Raw genomic sequence first — 14,615 nt, forward strand, 5'->3', positions numbered from 1 at the left:
GAGCTCCTCATACAGAGACATTCAGGGACCGAGGACCTACACCCACACCCATCTCCTCTCAAACAACCACCACGAAGCAATGGGGACACCAGACACCTCCCTTAGGCTCCTTCGAAGAACATCGCTTCGCAATCCTTGGAAAACACAAATAGAAACATCAACACATACAAGGGAAAACACACGCAACACATTAATAGTACAAAGACGACAACCTAACGCTACGGGATTGCATAGCGAAAGTGGACTTGGGCAGAAAGAGAAATTTCAATGAAGCTACGACAAAAACATCCCCCTACAGGCCAAAATAGAAACCAGAAATAGAAAAAAGAAGCACATCTGCGGCACACCTTCCGCAGCACCTTCTCCCCACCACTTTCACATCCCCCGCCTCCCAATACCCCCAAAAAACACCAGCCAAAACACCAGCCAAGGACCTCCAGCACCCGCACCACGCTCAGGGCCACCCCAACAACGCACTTCCCCACACACCACAACCACAACCACCAAAACTGAAAACCACAGCCGGAAACTCTCACCAGCCAGAAAGCGACGAAGGGAAAGAGAGATGCCGCACCGCATAAAGCCCGACACACGGCAGCACCCCGAGCACTGCCACCACCCGCACCACCACCCAGCCCCAACAGGCTCCTGCCCAGCGCGACCCAACACCCACCATGCCTGGGCCCGCAGCCCCACCACCAACAGCCATCCACAGCGCCCTGGCGCTCCTGCTCCTCCTCACGCCTCCCGCCGACGCCTTCTCCTGCAGCCCCCTGCGCCTCCACGACAGCGCCTTCCCCTGGGACAGCCTCCAGCTCCTCCGCGACATGGCTCCCAGCCCCACGCAGCCCTGCCCGCACCAACACGCGCCTTGCTCCTTCCCGGACACCCTCCTGGACACCAACGACACACAGCAAGCCGCACACGCCGCCCTCCACCTCCTCCAGCACCTCTTCGACACCCTCAGCAGCCCCAGCACCCCCGCGCACTGGCTCCACACCGCACGCCACGACCTCCTCAACCAGCTCCAGCACCACATCCACCACCTCGAGCGCTGCTTCCCAGCCGACGCCACGCGCTTCCACAGGCGAGGGCCCCGCAACCTTCACCTCGGCATCAACAAGTACTTCGGCTGCATCCAACACTTCCTCCAGAACCACACCTACAGCCCCTGCGCCTGGGACCACGTCCGCCTCGAGGCTCACGCCTGCTTCCAGCGCATCCACCGCCTCACCCGCGCCATGCGCTAAGAGGAGCCCCACACGCGCACCTCTGCCCTCACGCCTCCCTTCGCCCACCACACTGGGACGCTGACAAGAACTGACCAGAGCCCACAGACCACCACCACCCACCACCTCCTTATTTAACTATTTATTTCAACCAAGCTTGTCGTCTATTTATTAACTATTTATGCAAAGGAAATAAAGACCTTTTGTAAGAACCTGACCAGTCCTAGAGCATCCCTCTCGCTGGCCTGAGGGCATCTGGATAATGCCCTCATCTCCAGCCTTACACTTCTGCTTAGCCCTCAAGTGCTCAGGCGCTTCCACTCAACCACCTCGGGACAACCCCACCAACCACACTCGTCTCCATCACCCCTCTCCCGTCCCGTCCCGGGGCACCTCTGCCAACAGCCCCTATCTCCCTATCTCCCCACGCACACCCTCGCAGCTACCACCCCCACGCACCCAGCACCTCTCTCCTTCTCTCAGCCTCCATCAGCATGCACAGCTCGCTCTCGCTCCACTCCTCTCCTACCACCTCCACAGCTTCAGCGACCACAAACCCCTCCCTCCACCACACCGCTGATGACCTCGCCAGGCACACCGCTCCTCAGCCAACCCGCCCCTTCACAGCCCGCTGACCGCTCTCCCACCCACACGGCCCAGGATCAACGTGGCCTTCGCGCCTGACCACGCACACTGCACGCTCACGGGCATGACACACTCCCTGGTCACAGCCAACACAGCTGCACGAGAGGAATCTCCTCTTTGACTCAAGCTTCTCCTCTCAGGACAACGGTACCCTCCTACCTCACCAAGGGACACCACCCAACGTCATCTTTTTACACTGCACGGAGAAATTTAATGAAATATAACAAGGGCAAGTGTAGAGTCCTGCATCTGGGCAAGCACAACTCCAGACACCACGATGCCTTGGGGACCGTCCTGCTGGACAGCAGCAAAGGGGAAACGGACACGGGGCTCCTGGTGGAAAGCACGATGACCAGGAGCCAGCACTGTGCGCTCGTGGCTAAGAAGGCCAATGGCATCCTGGGGTGGATTACAAGGGCTGTGGTTATTACGTTAAGACAGCCTCTCCTTCCCCTCTACTCTGCCCTGCTGAGACCGCATCTGGAATATCGTCTCCAGTTCTCGGACCCTTACTTCACTAAGGACACGGAACTGCTTGAGAGAGTCCCGCACAGAGCCACGACGATGAGGAAGGGAGTGGAGCATCTCCCTTACGACGAACGGCTGAGGGAGCTGGGTCTCTTTAGCTTGGAGAGCACGAGACTCAGGGGTCACCTCGATGTGTAAAGGATGAGTGTCAGGAGGACGGAGACAGGTTCTTCTCTCTGACATCTAAAGATAGGACAAGAAGCAATGCGTGCAAGCTGCAATACTCAGGTTACACCTCACGTTCTGTGTACACATGAGACAAAACTGTTTCACGGTGAGGGTGAGAGAACACTGGAACAGGCTGACCACGGGAGTTGTGGAGTCCCCTTCTCTGGAGGCATTCAAAACCTGCCTGGATGCGTTCTTGTGCGACGTCATCTAAGTCTTCCTGCTCTGGCAGTGGGAACAGACTAGATGATTGGCCAAGGTCCCTTCCAATCCCTCGTATTTTGTGATTCTGTGTGATTCTACCAAAGCTTTCGTACTTCCTCTCACAGTACCCTTCTGGACAAAACGGACAGCAAACAGCTCATCAACTACACAGCACGATGGGAAAACAACCACCAGACGAGGCGGCCTCAGCGGCTTACGCTAAACGGGGTTACAGCAGGCTGGCAGCCAGTCACTAACGGCATGCCCTAGCCCACCATTTTAGGGACAGGGCTCTTTAATGCCTTCACAAAAAACCTGGATGAAGGACTCAAAGGCAGAACACGTCACTTAGCGAACACCGCTACACTCGCAAGAGGCGCGGACTCCCGCGAGGACACAGAGCCCTTGCACGGAGCCCTTGGCAAACCAGAGGGCTGGGCACTCACCAACCACCTCACGCGCACCAACAGCAAGCGCTGCACTGGGCTGCACCGGGGACGGGGCAACCCTGCCTTCACCTGCACACGGGAGGAACACAGGCCAGACAGCGGCCCCACAGAAACACATCTCAGAGTTTGGGTCAACACCAAGCGCAACATGAGCCAGCAGCACGCCCTGGCAGACAAAAGGGACAGCCGTATCCTGGGCGGCCTCAGGCCCAGCGAGGGAAGGGACTGTCCCACTCTGCTCTGGGGCAGCCTCACCTCGAGCACCCCCTACACTTCTGGGTACCACAAAACAAGGGCATAAAGCCATTGGAGAACTTCCAAAGGAGGGAAACGGAGACTGTGAAAGGTCCGGAGAGCAAGACGTGTGAGCAGTAGATGAGGTCCCTCACTTCCTGCAGCCAACAATAGAGGAGACGGAGGGGACGCCTCATGCCGGCCTACAGCTCCCTCATGAGGGAGCAGAGGGGCAGGCGCTGAGCTCTGCTCTCTGGGGACAGCGACAGGACCCCAGGGAACGCCATGGAGCTGGGACAGGGGAGGGTCACCCTGCCTCTTAGGAAAAGGTTCTTCCCAGTCAAGGTAGCTGGACACTGGAACACGCTCCACAGGGAGATGGTCACGGCACCAAACCCTCCCGGAGCTCAAGGAGTGCTTGGACAAGGCTCTCACAAATACAGTTTGGTTCTTGGCTCCTCCACCATGGACCCGGGACTTGGACTCCGTGATCCCTGAGGGTCCCTTCACACTCACAATATAACATGGTTCTACAATTCTTCTTGCCTCCTGACACCTTCACAGCCTTCTTGACAGCCTTCGTCCCACAAGGACCAACCAACGCCTACATGCCAGGACAGAGGAAAGAGCTCCTTGCCATTCTACTGCTTCACAAAGAACTAATACCAAAACAAAGGGGAAAGACAGACCAAAAACCAAACCCAATACGACCAGCAACCGGCCTTCACGCAACAAAAGCACATGCTCAGAAAGGCAATTCTGAAGGGCAAAAGAAAAGCATGATAGCACTCCTCAAGGAATAAAGGGAAACCCTCACACACCCACACCACAACCGCTCTCGCGGCCTCTGCCCCAGCGCTTGCACACCCTGCCTTCAACCACACCACCACTGCAGACAACCTCCCGTCAGCCACAACACTCCCCTCGCAGGAAGGCACGCACAGCACCACGGCCAATGCAGTGTCCTCTCTGGAGACACGAGATGGACTTGATGAGTTAGCGCAACAATGCTAGGGAACGGTCTAGACAACAAGTCTTACGAGGGGGGCACAGGGACACTGTGTCCCACCCCCCCTTGTACGAAAGAGGGCTCAGGGGAGACCTTGCTGTACTTCACAAATAACTTAAGGGACGTTGCGTTGCAAGGTGGAGAACGGGGCTCTTCTCCACAGCACTAAGAGGGAAAAGGGCCTTACGGTTCACCAGCAGAGGTCTAGCTTGGAGACAAGGAGAAATTTCATGACTGAAACGGTTGGGCAGCATTGGGATAGGCTGTCCGGCAAAATGGTTGAGTCAGTATCCCTGGAGATCTTCAAGAAACGCGTACATTCAGGACGTAATGCCAAGCGTTACTGCTGGACTCTAATTCAAGATTAATGGTTCAACTAGATGATCTTAGACGTCTTCCCCAAACTCAATGATTCCATGACCCTTGGGGGTCCCTTCATTTGCAGGAAACGCTACCATAAAGTTCCTCTTCATCCAAAACCAAAACGCACACAAACCCAAGACACAGCTGATCCGACACAGGGACAAGCAGCAGACAAGCTTTGGGAAGCTCCATCCAGACAGACATTCAAAGCACAGGAAGACGAGGGACACATCTCCTCCAACGATACCTGACCACAGAACCGCAGTAGGACCGAGCAGCTCACAACACCCCTGCCTCCAGAAACACCTCTAAACCTGCCACGAACGACTGCGCTGAAAGTAAAATGCAACAGACAGGCAAAATAAGACCACAAAGAAAAAACCCAGACCCAACACTACGGCATGACATAGGGAAAGCGGACCTAGGGAGGAAGAGCGATCTTGGGGAGTACTCAACTACTCTCCCTCAAGGCCAAAAGGGAAACACAAAGAAAAGCACATCCGCAACACAGCTGCGCCAGCACCCTCTTCCCACCACTTTCACATCCCCCACACAAACACTAAGGACAGATTACCCACCACCTCAACAAAAAACACCAGCCAAGTACCTCCAGCACCCGCACCACGCTCAGGGCCACCCCAACAACGCACTTCCCCACACACCACAACCACAACCACCAAAACTGAAAACCACAGCCGGAAACTCTCACCAGCCAGAAAGCGACGAAGGGAAAGAGAGATGCCGCACCGCATAAAGCCCGACACACGGCAGCACCCCGAGCACTGCCACCACCCGCACCACCACCCAGCCCCAACAGGCTCCTGCCCAGCGCGACCCAACACCCACCATGCCTGGGCCCGCAGCCCCACCACCAACAGCCATCCACAGCGCCCTGGCGCTCCTGCTCCTCCTCACGCCTCCCGCCGACGCCTTCTCCTGCAGCCCCCTGCGCCTCCACGACAGCGCCTTCCCCTGGGACAGCCTCCAGCTCCTCCGCGACATGGCTCCCAGCCCCACGCAGCCCTGCCCGCACCAACACGCGCCTTGCTCCTTCCCGGACACCCTCCTGGACACCAACGACACACAGCAAGCCGCACACGCCGCCCTCCACCTCCTCCAGCACCTCTTCGACACCCTCAGCAGCCCCAGCACCCCCGCGCACTGGCTCCACACCGCACGCCACGACCTCCTCAACCAGCTCCAGCACCACATCCACCACCTCGAGCGCTGCTTCCCAGCCGACGCCACGCGCTTCCACAGGCGAGGGCCCCGCAACCTTCACCTCGGCATCAACAAGTACTTCGGCTGCATCCAACACTTCCTCCAGAACCACACCTACAGCCCCTGCGCCTGGGACCACGTCCGCCTCGAGGCTCACGCCTGCTTCCAGCGCATCCACCGCCTCACCCGCGCCATGCGCTAAGAGGAGCCCCACACGCGCACCTCTGCCCTCACGCCTCCTATTTATCTATTTATTCAACTATTTATTGAAAACAAATAAACTTCACCTTTTCTACAAACCTTAACAGTGGCTCTTGTCTCACCAGTACAGAACCTCCCAAGGGGGCAGCCCACCTCCACACACAACCACCGCACCGAGCCCCACACAAGGACTCAAACACGGGGCCATCTCCCCTTCCCTCCCTCCCTCATGGCAGCTCGGGCTGGCACGGGGTGGGGTGGGAGCAGAAGGCTGCTCCAGCGTGCGGGGGCCAGCCCCAAATCCTCTTCCCCAGGGCCTCCACAACTGCTCCACGCTCAGGCAGCACCAAAGAAAAAGACGTGCCACCTCGCTCGGCGTTCAGCTGCATGCTCTGCAGATGGGGCACAGCACCCTCCTGCACACCGTGTCCCCGTGCTGCTTGCTGCATCACTCGGACCTGCGGGTCGCTCACTCAAGAGCCAGACGACAGACACAAATAGTTCGTATTCACTTCAGATACCTTTCCCGGGGCCGCAGATTTGGACAACAGCTCCCTTCCTCCTGCTCTTTGAACAACAACGACGAGCCATAGGGCAAAATGTGCAAGGTCCTGCCACGGACCTCCCACATCAGCCATGGCACATACAGACCCCCCTCCCACATCAGCCATGGCACATACAGACCCCCCTCCCACATCAGCCATGGCACATACAGACCCCCCTCCCACATCAGCCATGGCACATACAGACCCCCCTCCCACATCAGCCATGGCACATACAGACCCCCCTCCCACATCAGCCATGGCACATACAGACCCCCCTCCCACATCAGCCATGGCACATACAGACCCCCCTCCCACATCAGCCATGGCACATACAGACCCCCCTCCCACATCAGCCATGGCACATACAGACCCCCCTCCCACATCAGCCATGGCACATACAGACCCCCCTCCCACATCAGCCATGGCACATACAGACCCCCCTCCCACATCAGCCATGGCACATACAGACCCCCCTCCCACATCAGCCATGGCGCATACAGACCCCCCTCCCACAGCCATGGCACATACAGACCCCCCTCCCACAGCCATGGCACATACAGACCCCCCTCCCACAGCCATGGCACATACAGACCCCCCTCCCACAGCCATGGCACATACAGACCTGCTAGTGACCTTCCCGTAACTAGGGGGAACCTAAGAGAAAGGTGGGGAGGGACTCACTCTGTGACGGTGGAGGGAGAGGACGCCAGATAATGGCTTTCCACTAAAAGAGGGTACATTTACGTTACACTTTCCAAAGAAATCCTTTACTATAACGCTGCTGAGGCACCGGCACACGCTGCCCAAAGAAGCTGGGAATGCCCCGTCCCTGGCAGTGCTCAAGTCCAGGCTGGATGGCGTTTTCGGCACCAGGTCTGGAGGGAGGTGCCCCAGACCATGGCAGTGGGTTGGGACCGGGTGACCTTTAAGGTCCTTTCTAACCCCAACCATCCAAAAATTCTAGGATCTCAGGAAGCCTCCTCCTTCACCTCTTCCCACGTGAGAGAAATAACAAAGGGAACAGGGCTCAGGCCATCCCAGAAACAACACCCTTGCCATACAAACAGCTGATGGGCACTATACCTTCTCTCCACGTGCCACGGCTCACAAGGAACAGAAAGCAACAACCACAAGACTTGGTGCCTGAGGCCATGCGAATGGCAACACACACCCAACTCGCAAAAAGAAAAACCCCCCTTCTTCCTTTTGCCCAAAGCAAACGCCTGTCCTAAATGCCCACAGCAGCTTCAAACGCTTAAGCCTCTAGGAGCTCCTCATACAGAGACATTCAGGGACCGAGGACCTACACCCACACCCATCTCCTCTCAAACAACCACCATGAAGCAATGGGGACAGACACCTCCCTAAGGCTCCTTCGAAGAACATCGCTTCGCTATCCTTGGAAAACACAAATAGAATCATAGAATCATAGAATATCCTGAGTTGGAAGGGACCCTTAAGGATCATCAAGTCCAACTCTTGATACCGCACAGGTCTACCCAAAAGTTCAGATCCAATCTCTTCTTAAATTCAGACAGGCTCGGTGCAGTGACCACTTCCCTGGGGAGCCTGTTCCAGTGTGCAACCACCCTCTCTGTGAAGAACCCCCTCCTGATGTCGAGCCTAAATTTCCCCTGCCTCAGCTTAACCCCGTTCCCGCGGGTCCTGTCACTGGTGTTAATGGAGAAAAGGTCTCCTGCCTCTCGACACCCCCTTACGAGGAAGTTGTAGACTGTGATGAGGTCTCCCCTCAGCCTCCTCTTCTCCAGGCTGAACAGGCCCAGTGACCTCAGCCGTTCCTCGTACGTCTTCCCCTCCAGGCCTTTCACCATCTTCGTAGCCCACCTCTGGACACTCTCCAACAGTTTCATGTCCTTTTTATACTGTGGTGCCCAGAACTGCACACAGTACTCGAGGTGAGGCTGCACCAGCGCAGAGTAGAGCGGGACAATCACCTCCCTTGACCTACTAGCGATGCCGTGCTTGATGCACCCCAGGACACGGTTGGCCCTCCTGGCCGCCAGGGCACACTGCTGGCTCATATTCAACTTGCTGTCTACCACGACCCCCAGATCCCTCTCTTCTAGGCTGCTCTCCAGCGTCTCATCGCCCAGTCTGTACGTGCAGCCAGGGTTTCCCCGTCCCAGGTGCAGGACCCAGCACTTGCTCTTATTGAACTTCATGCGGTTGCTGATCGCCCAGCTCTCCAACCTATCCAGATCAGAAACATCAACACATACAAGGGAAAACACACGCAACACATTAATAGTACAAAGACGACAACCTAACGCTACGGGATTGCATAGCGAAAGTGGACTTGGGCAGAAAGAGAAATTTCAATGAAGCTACGACAAAAAGATCCCCCTACAGGCCAAAATAGAAACCAGAAATAGAAAAAAGAAGCACATCTGCGGCACACCTTCCGCAGCACCTTCTCCCCACCACTTTCACATCCCCCGCCTCCCAATACCCCCAAAAAACACCAGCCAAAACACCAGCCAAGGACCTCCAGCACCCGCACCACGCTCAGGGCCACCCCAACAACGCACTTCCCCACACACCACAACCACAACCACCAAAACTGAAAACCACAGCCGGAAACTCTCACCAACCAGAAAGCGACGAAGGGAAAGAGAGATGCCGCACCGCATAAAGCCCGACACACGGCAGCACCCCGAGCACTGCCACCACCCGCACCACCACCCAGCCCCAACAGGCTCCTGCCCAGCGCGACCCAACACCCACCATGCCTGGGCCCGCAGCCCCACCACCAACAGCCATCCACAGCGCCCTGGCGCTCCTGCTCCTCCTCACGCCTCCCGCCGACGCCTTCTCCTGCAGCCCCCTGCGCCTCCACGACAGCGCCTTCCCCTGGGACAGCCTCCAGCTCCTCCGCGACATGGCTCCCAGCCCCACGCAGCCCTGCCCGCACCAACACGCGCCTTGCTCCTTCCCGGACACCCTCCTGGACACCAACGACACACAGCAAGCCGCACACGCCGCCCTCCACCTCCTCCAGCACCTCTTCGACACCCTCAGCAGCCCCAGCACCCCCGCGCACTGGCTCCACACCGCACGCCACGACCTCCTCAACCAGCTCCAGCACCACATCCACCACCTCGAGCGCTGCTTCCCAGCCGACGCCACGCGCTTCCACAGGCGAGGGCCCCGCAACCTTCACCTCGGCATCAACAAGTACTTCGGCTGCATCCAACACTTCCTCCAGAACCACACCTACAGCCCCTGCGCCTGGGACCACGTCCGCCTCGAGGCTCACGCCTGCTTCCAGCGCATCCACCGCCTCACCCGCGCCATGCGCTAAGAGGAGCCCCACACGCGCACCTCTGCCCTCACGCCTCCTATTTATCTATTTATTCAACTATTTATTGAAAACAAATAAACTTCACCTTTTCTACAAACCTTAACAGTGGCTCTTGTCTCACCAGTACAGAACCTCCCAAGGGGGCAGCCCACCTCCACACACAACCACCGCACCGAGCCCCACACAAGGACTCAAACACGGGGCCATCTCCCCTTCCCTCCCTCCCTCATGGCAGCTCGGGCTGGCACGGGGTGGGGTGGGAGCAGAAGGCTGCTCCAGCGTGCGGGGGCCAGCCCCAAATCCTCTTCCCCAGGGCCTCCACAACTGCTCCACGCTCAGGCAGCACCAAAGAAAAAGACGTGCCACCTCGCTCGGCGTTCAGCTGCATGCTCTGCAGATGGGGCACAGCACCCTCCTGCACACCGTGTCCCCGTGCTGCTTGCTGCATCACTCGGACCTGCGGGTCGCTCACTCAAGAGCCAGACGACAGACACAAATAGTTCGTATTCTCTTCACTTCAGATACCTTTCCCGGGGCCGCAGATTTGGACAACAGCTCCCTTCCTCCTGCTCTTTGAACACCAACGACGAGCCATAGGGCAAAATGTGCAAGGTCCTGCCACGGACCTCCCACATCAGCCATGGCACATACAGACCCCCCTCCCACATCAGCCATGGCACATACAGACCTCCCTCCCACAGCCATGGCACATACAGACCCCCCTCCCACAGCCATGGCACATACAGACCTGCTAGTGACCTTCCCGTAACTAGGGGGAACCTAAGAGAAAGGTGGGGAGGGACTCACTCTGTGAGGGTGGAGGGAGAGGACGCCAGATAATGGCTTTCCACTAAAAGAGGGTACATTTACGTTACACTTTCCAAAGAAATCCTTTACTATAACGCTGCTGAGGCACCGGCACACGCTGCCCAAAGAAGCTGGGAATGCCCCGTCCCTGGCAGTGCTCAAGTCCAGGCTGCATGGCGTTTTCGGCACCAGGTCTGGAGGGAGGTGCCCCAGACCATGGCAGTGGGTTGGGACCGGGTGACCTTTAAGGTCCTTTCTAACCCCAACCATCCAAAAATTCTAGGATCTCAGGAAGCCTCCTCCTTCACCTCTTCCCACGTGAGAGAAATAACAAAGGGAACAGGGCTCAGGCCATCCCAAAAACAACACCCTTGCCATACAAACAGCTGATGGGCACTATACCTTCTCTCCACGTGCCACGGCTCACAAGGAACAGAAAGCAACAACCACAAGACTTGGTGCCTGAGGCCATGCGAATGGCAACACACACCCAACTCGCAAAAAGAAAAACCCCCCTTCTTCCTTTTTCCCAAAGCAAACGCCTGTCCTACACGCTCACAGCAGCTTCAAACGCTTAAGCCTCTAGGAGCTCCTCATACAGAGACATTCAGGGACCGAGGACCTACACCCACACCCATCTCCTCTCAAACAACCACCACGAAGCAATGGGGACACCAGACACCTCCCTTAGGCTCCTTCGAAGAACATCGCTTCGCAATCCTTGGAAAACACAAATAGAAACATCAACACATACAAGGGAAAACACACGCAACACATTAATAGTACAAAGACGACAACCTAACGCTACGGGATTGCATAGCGAAAGTGGACTTGGGCAGAAAGAGAAATTTCAATGAAGCTACGACAAAAACATCCCCCTACAGGCCAAAATAGAAACCAGAAATAGAAAAAAGAAGCACATCTGCGGCACACCTTCCGCAGCACCTTCTCCCCACCACTTTCACATCCCCCGCCTCCCAATACCCCCAAAAAACACCAGCCAAAACACCAGCCAAGGACCTCCAGCACCCGCACCACGCTCAGGGCTACCCCAACAACGCACTTCCCCACACACCACAACCACAACCACCAAAACTGAAAACCACAGCCGGAAACTCTCACCAACCAGAAAGCGACGAAGGGAAAGAGAGATGCCGCACCGCATAAAGCCCGACACACGGCAGCACCCCGAGCACTGCCACCACCCGCACCACCACCCAGCCCCAACAGGCTCCTGCCCAGCGCGACCCAACACCCACCATGCCTGGGCCCGCAGCCCCACCACCAACAGCCATCCACAGCGCCCTGGCGCTCCTGCTCCTCCTCACGCCTCCCGCCGACGCCTTCTCCTGCAGCCCCCTGCGCCTCCACGACAGCGCCTTCCCCTGGGACAGCCTCCAGCTCCTCCGCGACATGGCTCCCAGCCCCACGCAGCCCTGCCCGCACCAACACGCGCCTTGCTCCTTCCCGGACACCCTCCTGGACACCAACGACACACAGCAAGCCGCACACGCCGCCCTCCACCTCCTCCAGCACCTCTTCGACACCCTCAGCAGCCCCAGCACCCCCGCGCACTGGCTCCACACCGCACGCCACGACCTCCTCAACCAGCTCCAGCACCACATCCACCACCTCGAGCGCTGCTTCCCAGCCGACGCCACGCGCTTCCACAGGCGAGGGCCCCGCAACCTTCACCTCGGCATCAACAAGTACTTCGGCTGCATCCAACACTTCCTCCAGAACCACACCTACAGCCCCTGCGCCTGGGACCACGTCCGCCTCGAGGCTCACGCCTGCTTCCAGCGCATCCACCGCCTCACCCGCGCCATGCGCTAAGAGGAGCCCCACACGCGCACCTCCCTCCCTCCCGCCTCCTATTTATCTATTTATTCAACTATTTATTGAAAACAAATAAACTTCACCTTTTCTACAAACCTTAACAGTGGCTCTTGTCTCACCAGTACAGAACCTCCCAAGGGGGCAGCCCACCTCCACACACAACCACCGCACCGAGCCCCACACAAGGACTCAAACACGGGGCCATCTCCCCTTCCCTCCCTCCCTCATGGCAGCTCGGGCTGGCACGGGGTGGGGTGGGAGCAGAAGGCTGCTCCAGCGTGCGGGGGCCAGCCCCAAATCCTCTTCCCCAGGGCCTCCACAACTGCTCCACGCTCAGGCAGCACCAAAGAAAAAGACGTGCCACCTCGCTCGGCGTTCAGCTGCATGCTCTGCAGATGGGGCACAGCACCCTCCTGCACACCGTGTCCCCGTGCTGCTTGCTGCATCACTCGGACCTGCGGGTCGCTCACTCAAGAGCCAGACGACAGACACAAATACTTCGTATTCACTTCAGATACCTTTCCCGGGGCCGCAGATTTGGACAACAGCTCCCTTCCTCCTGCTCTTTGAACAACAACGACGAGCCATAGGGCAAAATGTGCAAGGTCCTGCCACGGACCTCCCACATCAGCCATGGCACATACAGACCCCCCTCCCACATCAGCCATGGCACATACAGACCCCCCTCCCACATCAGCCATGGCACATACAGACCCCCCTCCCACATCAGCCATGGCACATACAGACCCCCCTCCCACATCAGCCATGGCACATACAGACCCCCCTCCCACAGCCATGGCACATACAGACCCCCCTCCCACAGCCATGGCACATACAGACCCCCCTCCCACAGCCATGGCACATACAGACCCCCCTCCCACAGCCATGGCACATACAGACCCCCCTCCCACAGCCATGGCACATACAGACCCCCCTCCCACAGCCATGGCACATACAGACCCCCCTCCCACAGCCATGGCACATACAGACCTGCTAGTGACCTTCCCGTAACTAGGGGGAACCTAAGAGAAAGGTGGGGAGGGACTCACTCTGTGACGGTGGAGGGAGAGGACACCAGATAATGGCTTTCCACTAAAAGAGGGTACATTTACGTTACACTTTCCAAAGAAATCCTTTACTATAACGCTGCTGAGGCACCGGCACACGCTGCCCAAAGAAGCTGGGAATGCCCCGTCCCTGGCAGTGCTCAAGTCCAGGCTGGATGGCGTTTTCGGCACCAGGTCTGGAGGGAGGTGCCCCAGACCATGGCAGTGGGTTGGGACCGGGTGACCTTTAAGGTCCTTTCTAACCCCAACCATCCAAAAATTCTAGGATCTCAGGAAGCCTCCTCCTTCACCTCTTCCCACGTGAGAGAAATAACAAAGGGAACAGGGCTCAGGCCATCCCAGAAACAACACCCTTGCCATACAAACAGCTGATGGGCACTATACCTTCTCTCCACGTGCCACGGCTCACAAGGAACAGAAAGCAACAACCACAAGACTTGGTGCCTGAGGCCATGCGAATGGCAACACACACCCAACTCGCAAAAAGAAAAACCCCCCTTCTTCCTTTTGCCCAAAGCAAACGCCTGTCCTAAATGCTCACAGCAGCTTCAAACGCTTAAGCCTCTAGGAGCTCCTCATACAGAGACATTCAGGGACCGAGGACCTACACCCACACCCATCTCCTCTCAAACAACCACCATGAAGCAATGGGGACAGACACCTCCCTAAGGCTCCTTCGAAGAACATCGCTTCGCAATCCTTGGAAAACACAAATAGAATCATAGAATCATAGAATATCCTGAGTTGGAAGGGACCCTTAAGGATCATCAAGTCCAACTCTTGA

At 57.5% G+C, this 14,615-nt stretch overlaps 5 protein-coding genes across 22 annotated transcripts in view; 4 read left to right on the forward strand and 1 right to left on the reverse strand.

Annotated features, from left to right (window-relative positions):
• The window catches only part of LOC106045176 (ubiquitin-associated protein 2), a 128,646-nt gene that overhangs the window by 33,248 nt on the left and 80,783 nt on the right, over positions 1 to 14,615 (reverse strand). The gene's annotated exons all lie outside the window — the stretch shown is intronic.
• LOC136788956 (interferon) lies at positions 555 to 1,577 on the forward strand. Its single transcript, XM_066988135.1, has one exon. It carries the CDS (start codon positions 675 to 677, stop codon positions 1,248 to 1,250), a length of 576 nt encoding a protein of 191 aa, XP_066844236.1. The 5' UTR covers positions 555 to 674; the 3' UTR covers positions 1,251 to 1,577.
• LOC136788957 (interferon) lies at positions 5,557 to 6,252 on the forward strand. Its single transcript, XM_066988136.1, has one exon. The coding sequence runs from the start codon at positions 5,677 to 5,679 to the stop codon at positions 6,250 to 6,252; it is 576 nt and encodes a 191-aa protein (XP_066844237.1). The 5' UTR covers positions 5,557 to 5,676.
• Positions 9,196 to 10,118, forward strand: LOC136788998 (interferon). Its single transcript, XM_066988230.1, has one exon. The coding sequence runs from the start codon at positions 9,543 to 9,545 to the stop codon at positions 10,116 to 10,118; it is 576 nt and encodes a 191-aa protein (XP_066844331.1). The 5' UTR covers positions 9,196 to 9,542.
• On the forward strand, positions 12,027 to 12,761 carry LOC136788999 (interferon). Its single transcript, XM_066988231.1, has one exon. The coding sequence runs from the start codon at positions 12,186 to 12,188 to the stop codon at positions 12,759 to 12,761; it is 576 nt and encodes a 191-aa protein (XP_066844332.1). The 5' UTR covers positions 12,027 to 12,185.

The sequence above is a fragment of the Anser cygnoides genome, chromosome Z (genome assembly GCF_040182565.1).
Source record: "Anser cygnoides isolate HZ-2024a breed goose chromosome Z, Taihu_goose_T2T_genome, whole genome shotgun sequence".
In the NCBI taxonomy this organism is placed as follows: domain Eukaryota; kingdom Metazoa; phylum Chordata; class Aves; order Anseriformes; family Anatidae; genus Anser; species Anser cygnoides.

Bases quoted from the DNA above. Each gene is read 5' to 3' on its own strand.
- LOC136788998 (XM_066988230.1), top strand. From the start codon at position 9,543: ATGCCTGGGCCCGCAGCCCCACCACCAACAGCCATCCACAGCGCCCTG.
- LOC136788999 (XM_066988231.1), top strand. From the start codon at position 12,186: ATGCCTGGGCCCGCAGCCCCACCACCAACAGCCATCCACAGCGCCCTG.
- LOC136788956 (XM_066988135.1), top strand. From the start codon at position 675: ATGCCTGGGCCCGCAGCCCCACCACCAACAGCCATCCACAGCGCCCTG.
- LOC136788957 (XM_066988136.1), top strand. From the start codon at position 5,677: ATGCCTGGGCCCGCAGCCCCACCACCAACAGCCATCCACAGCGCCCTG.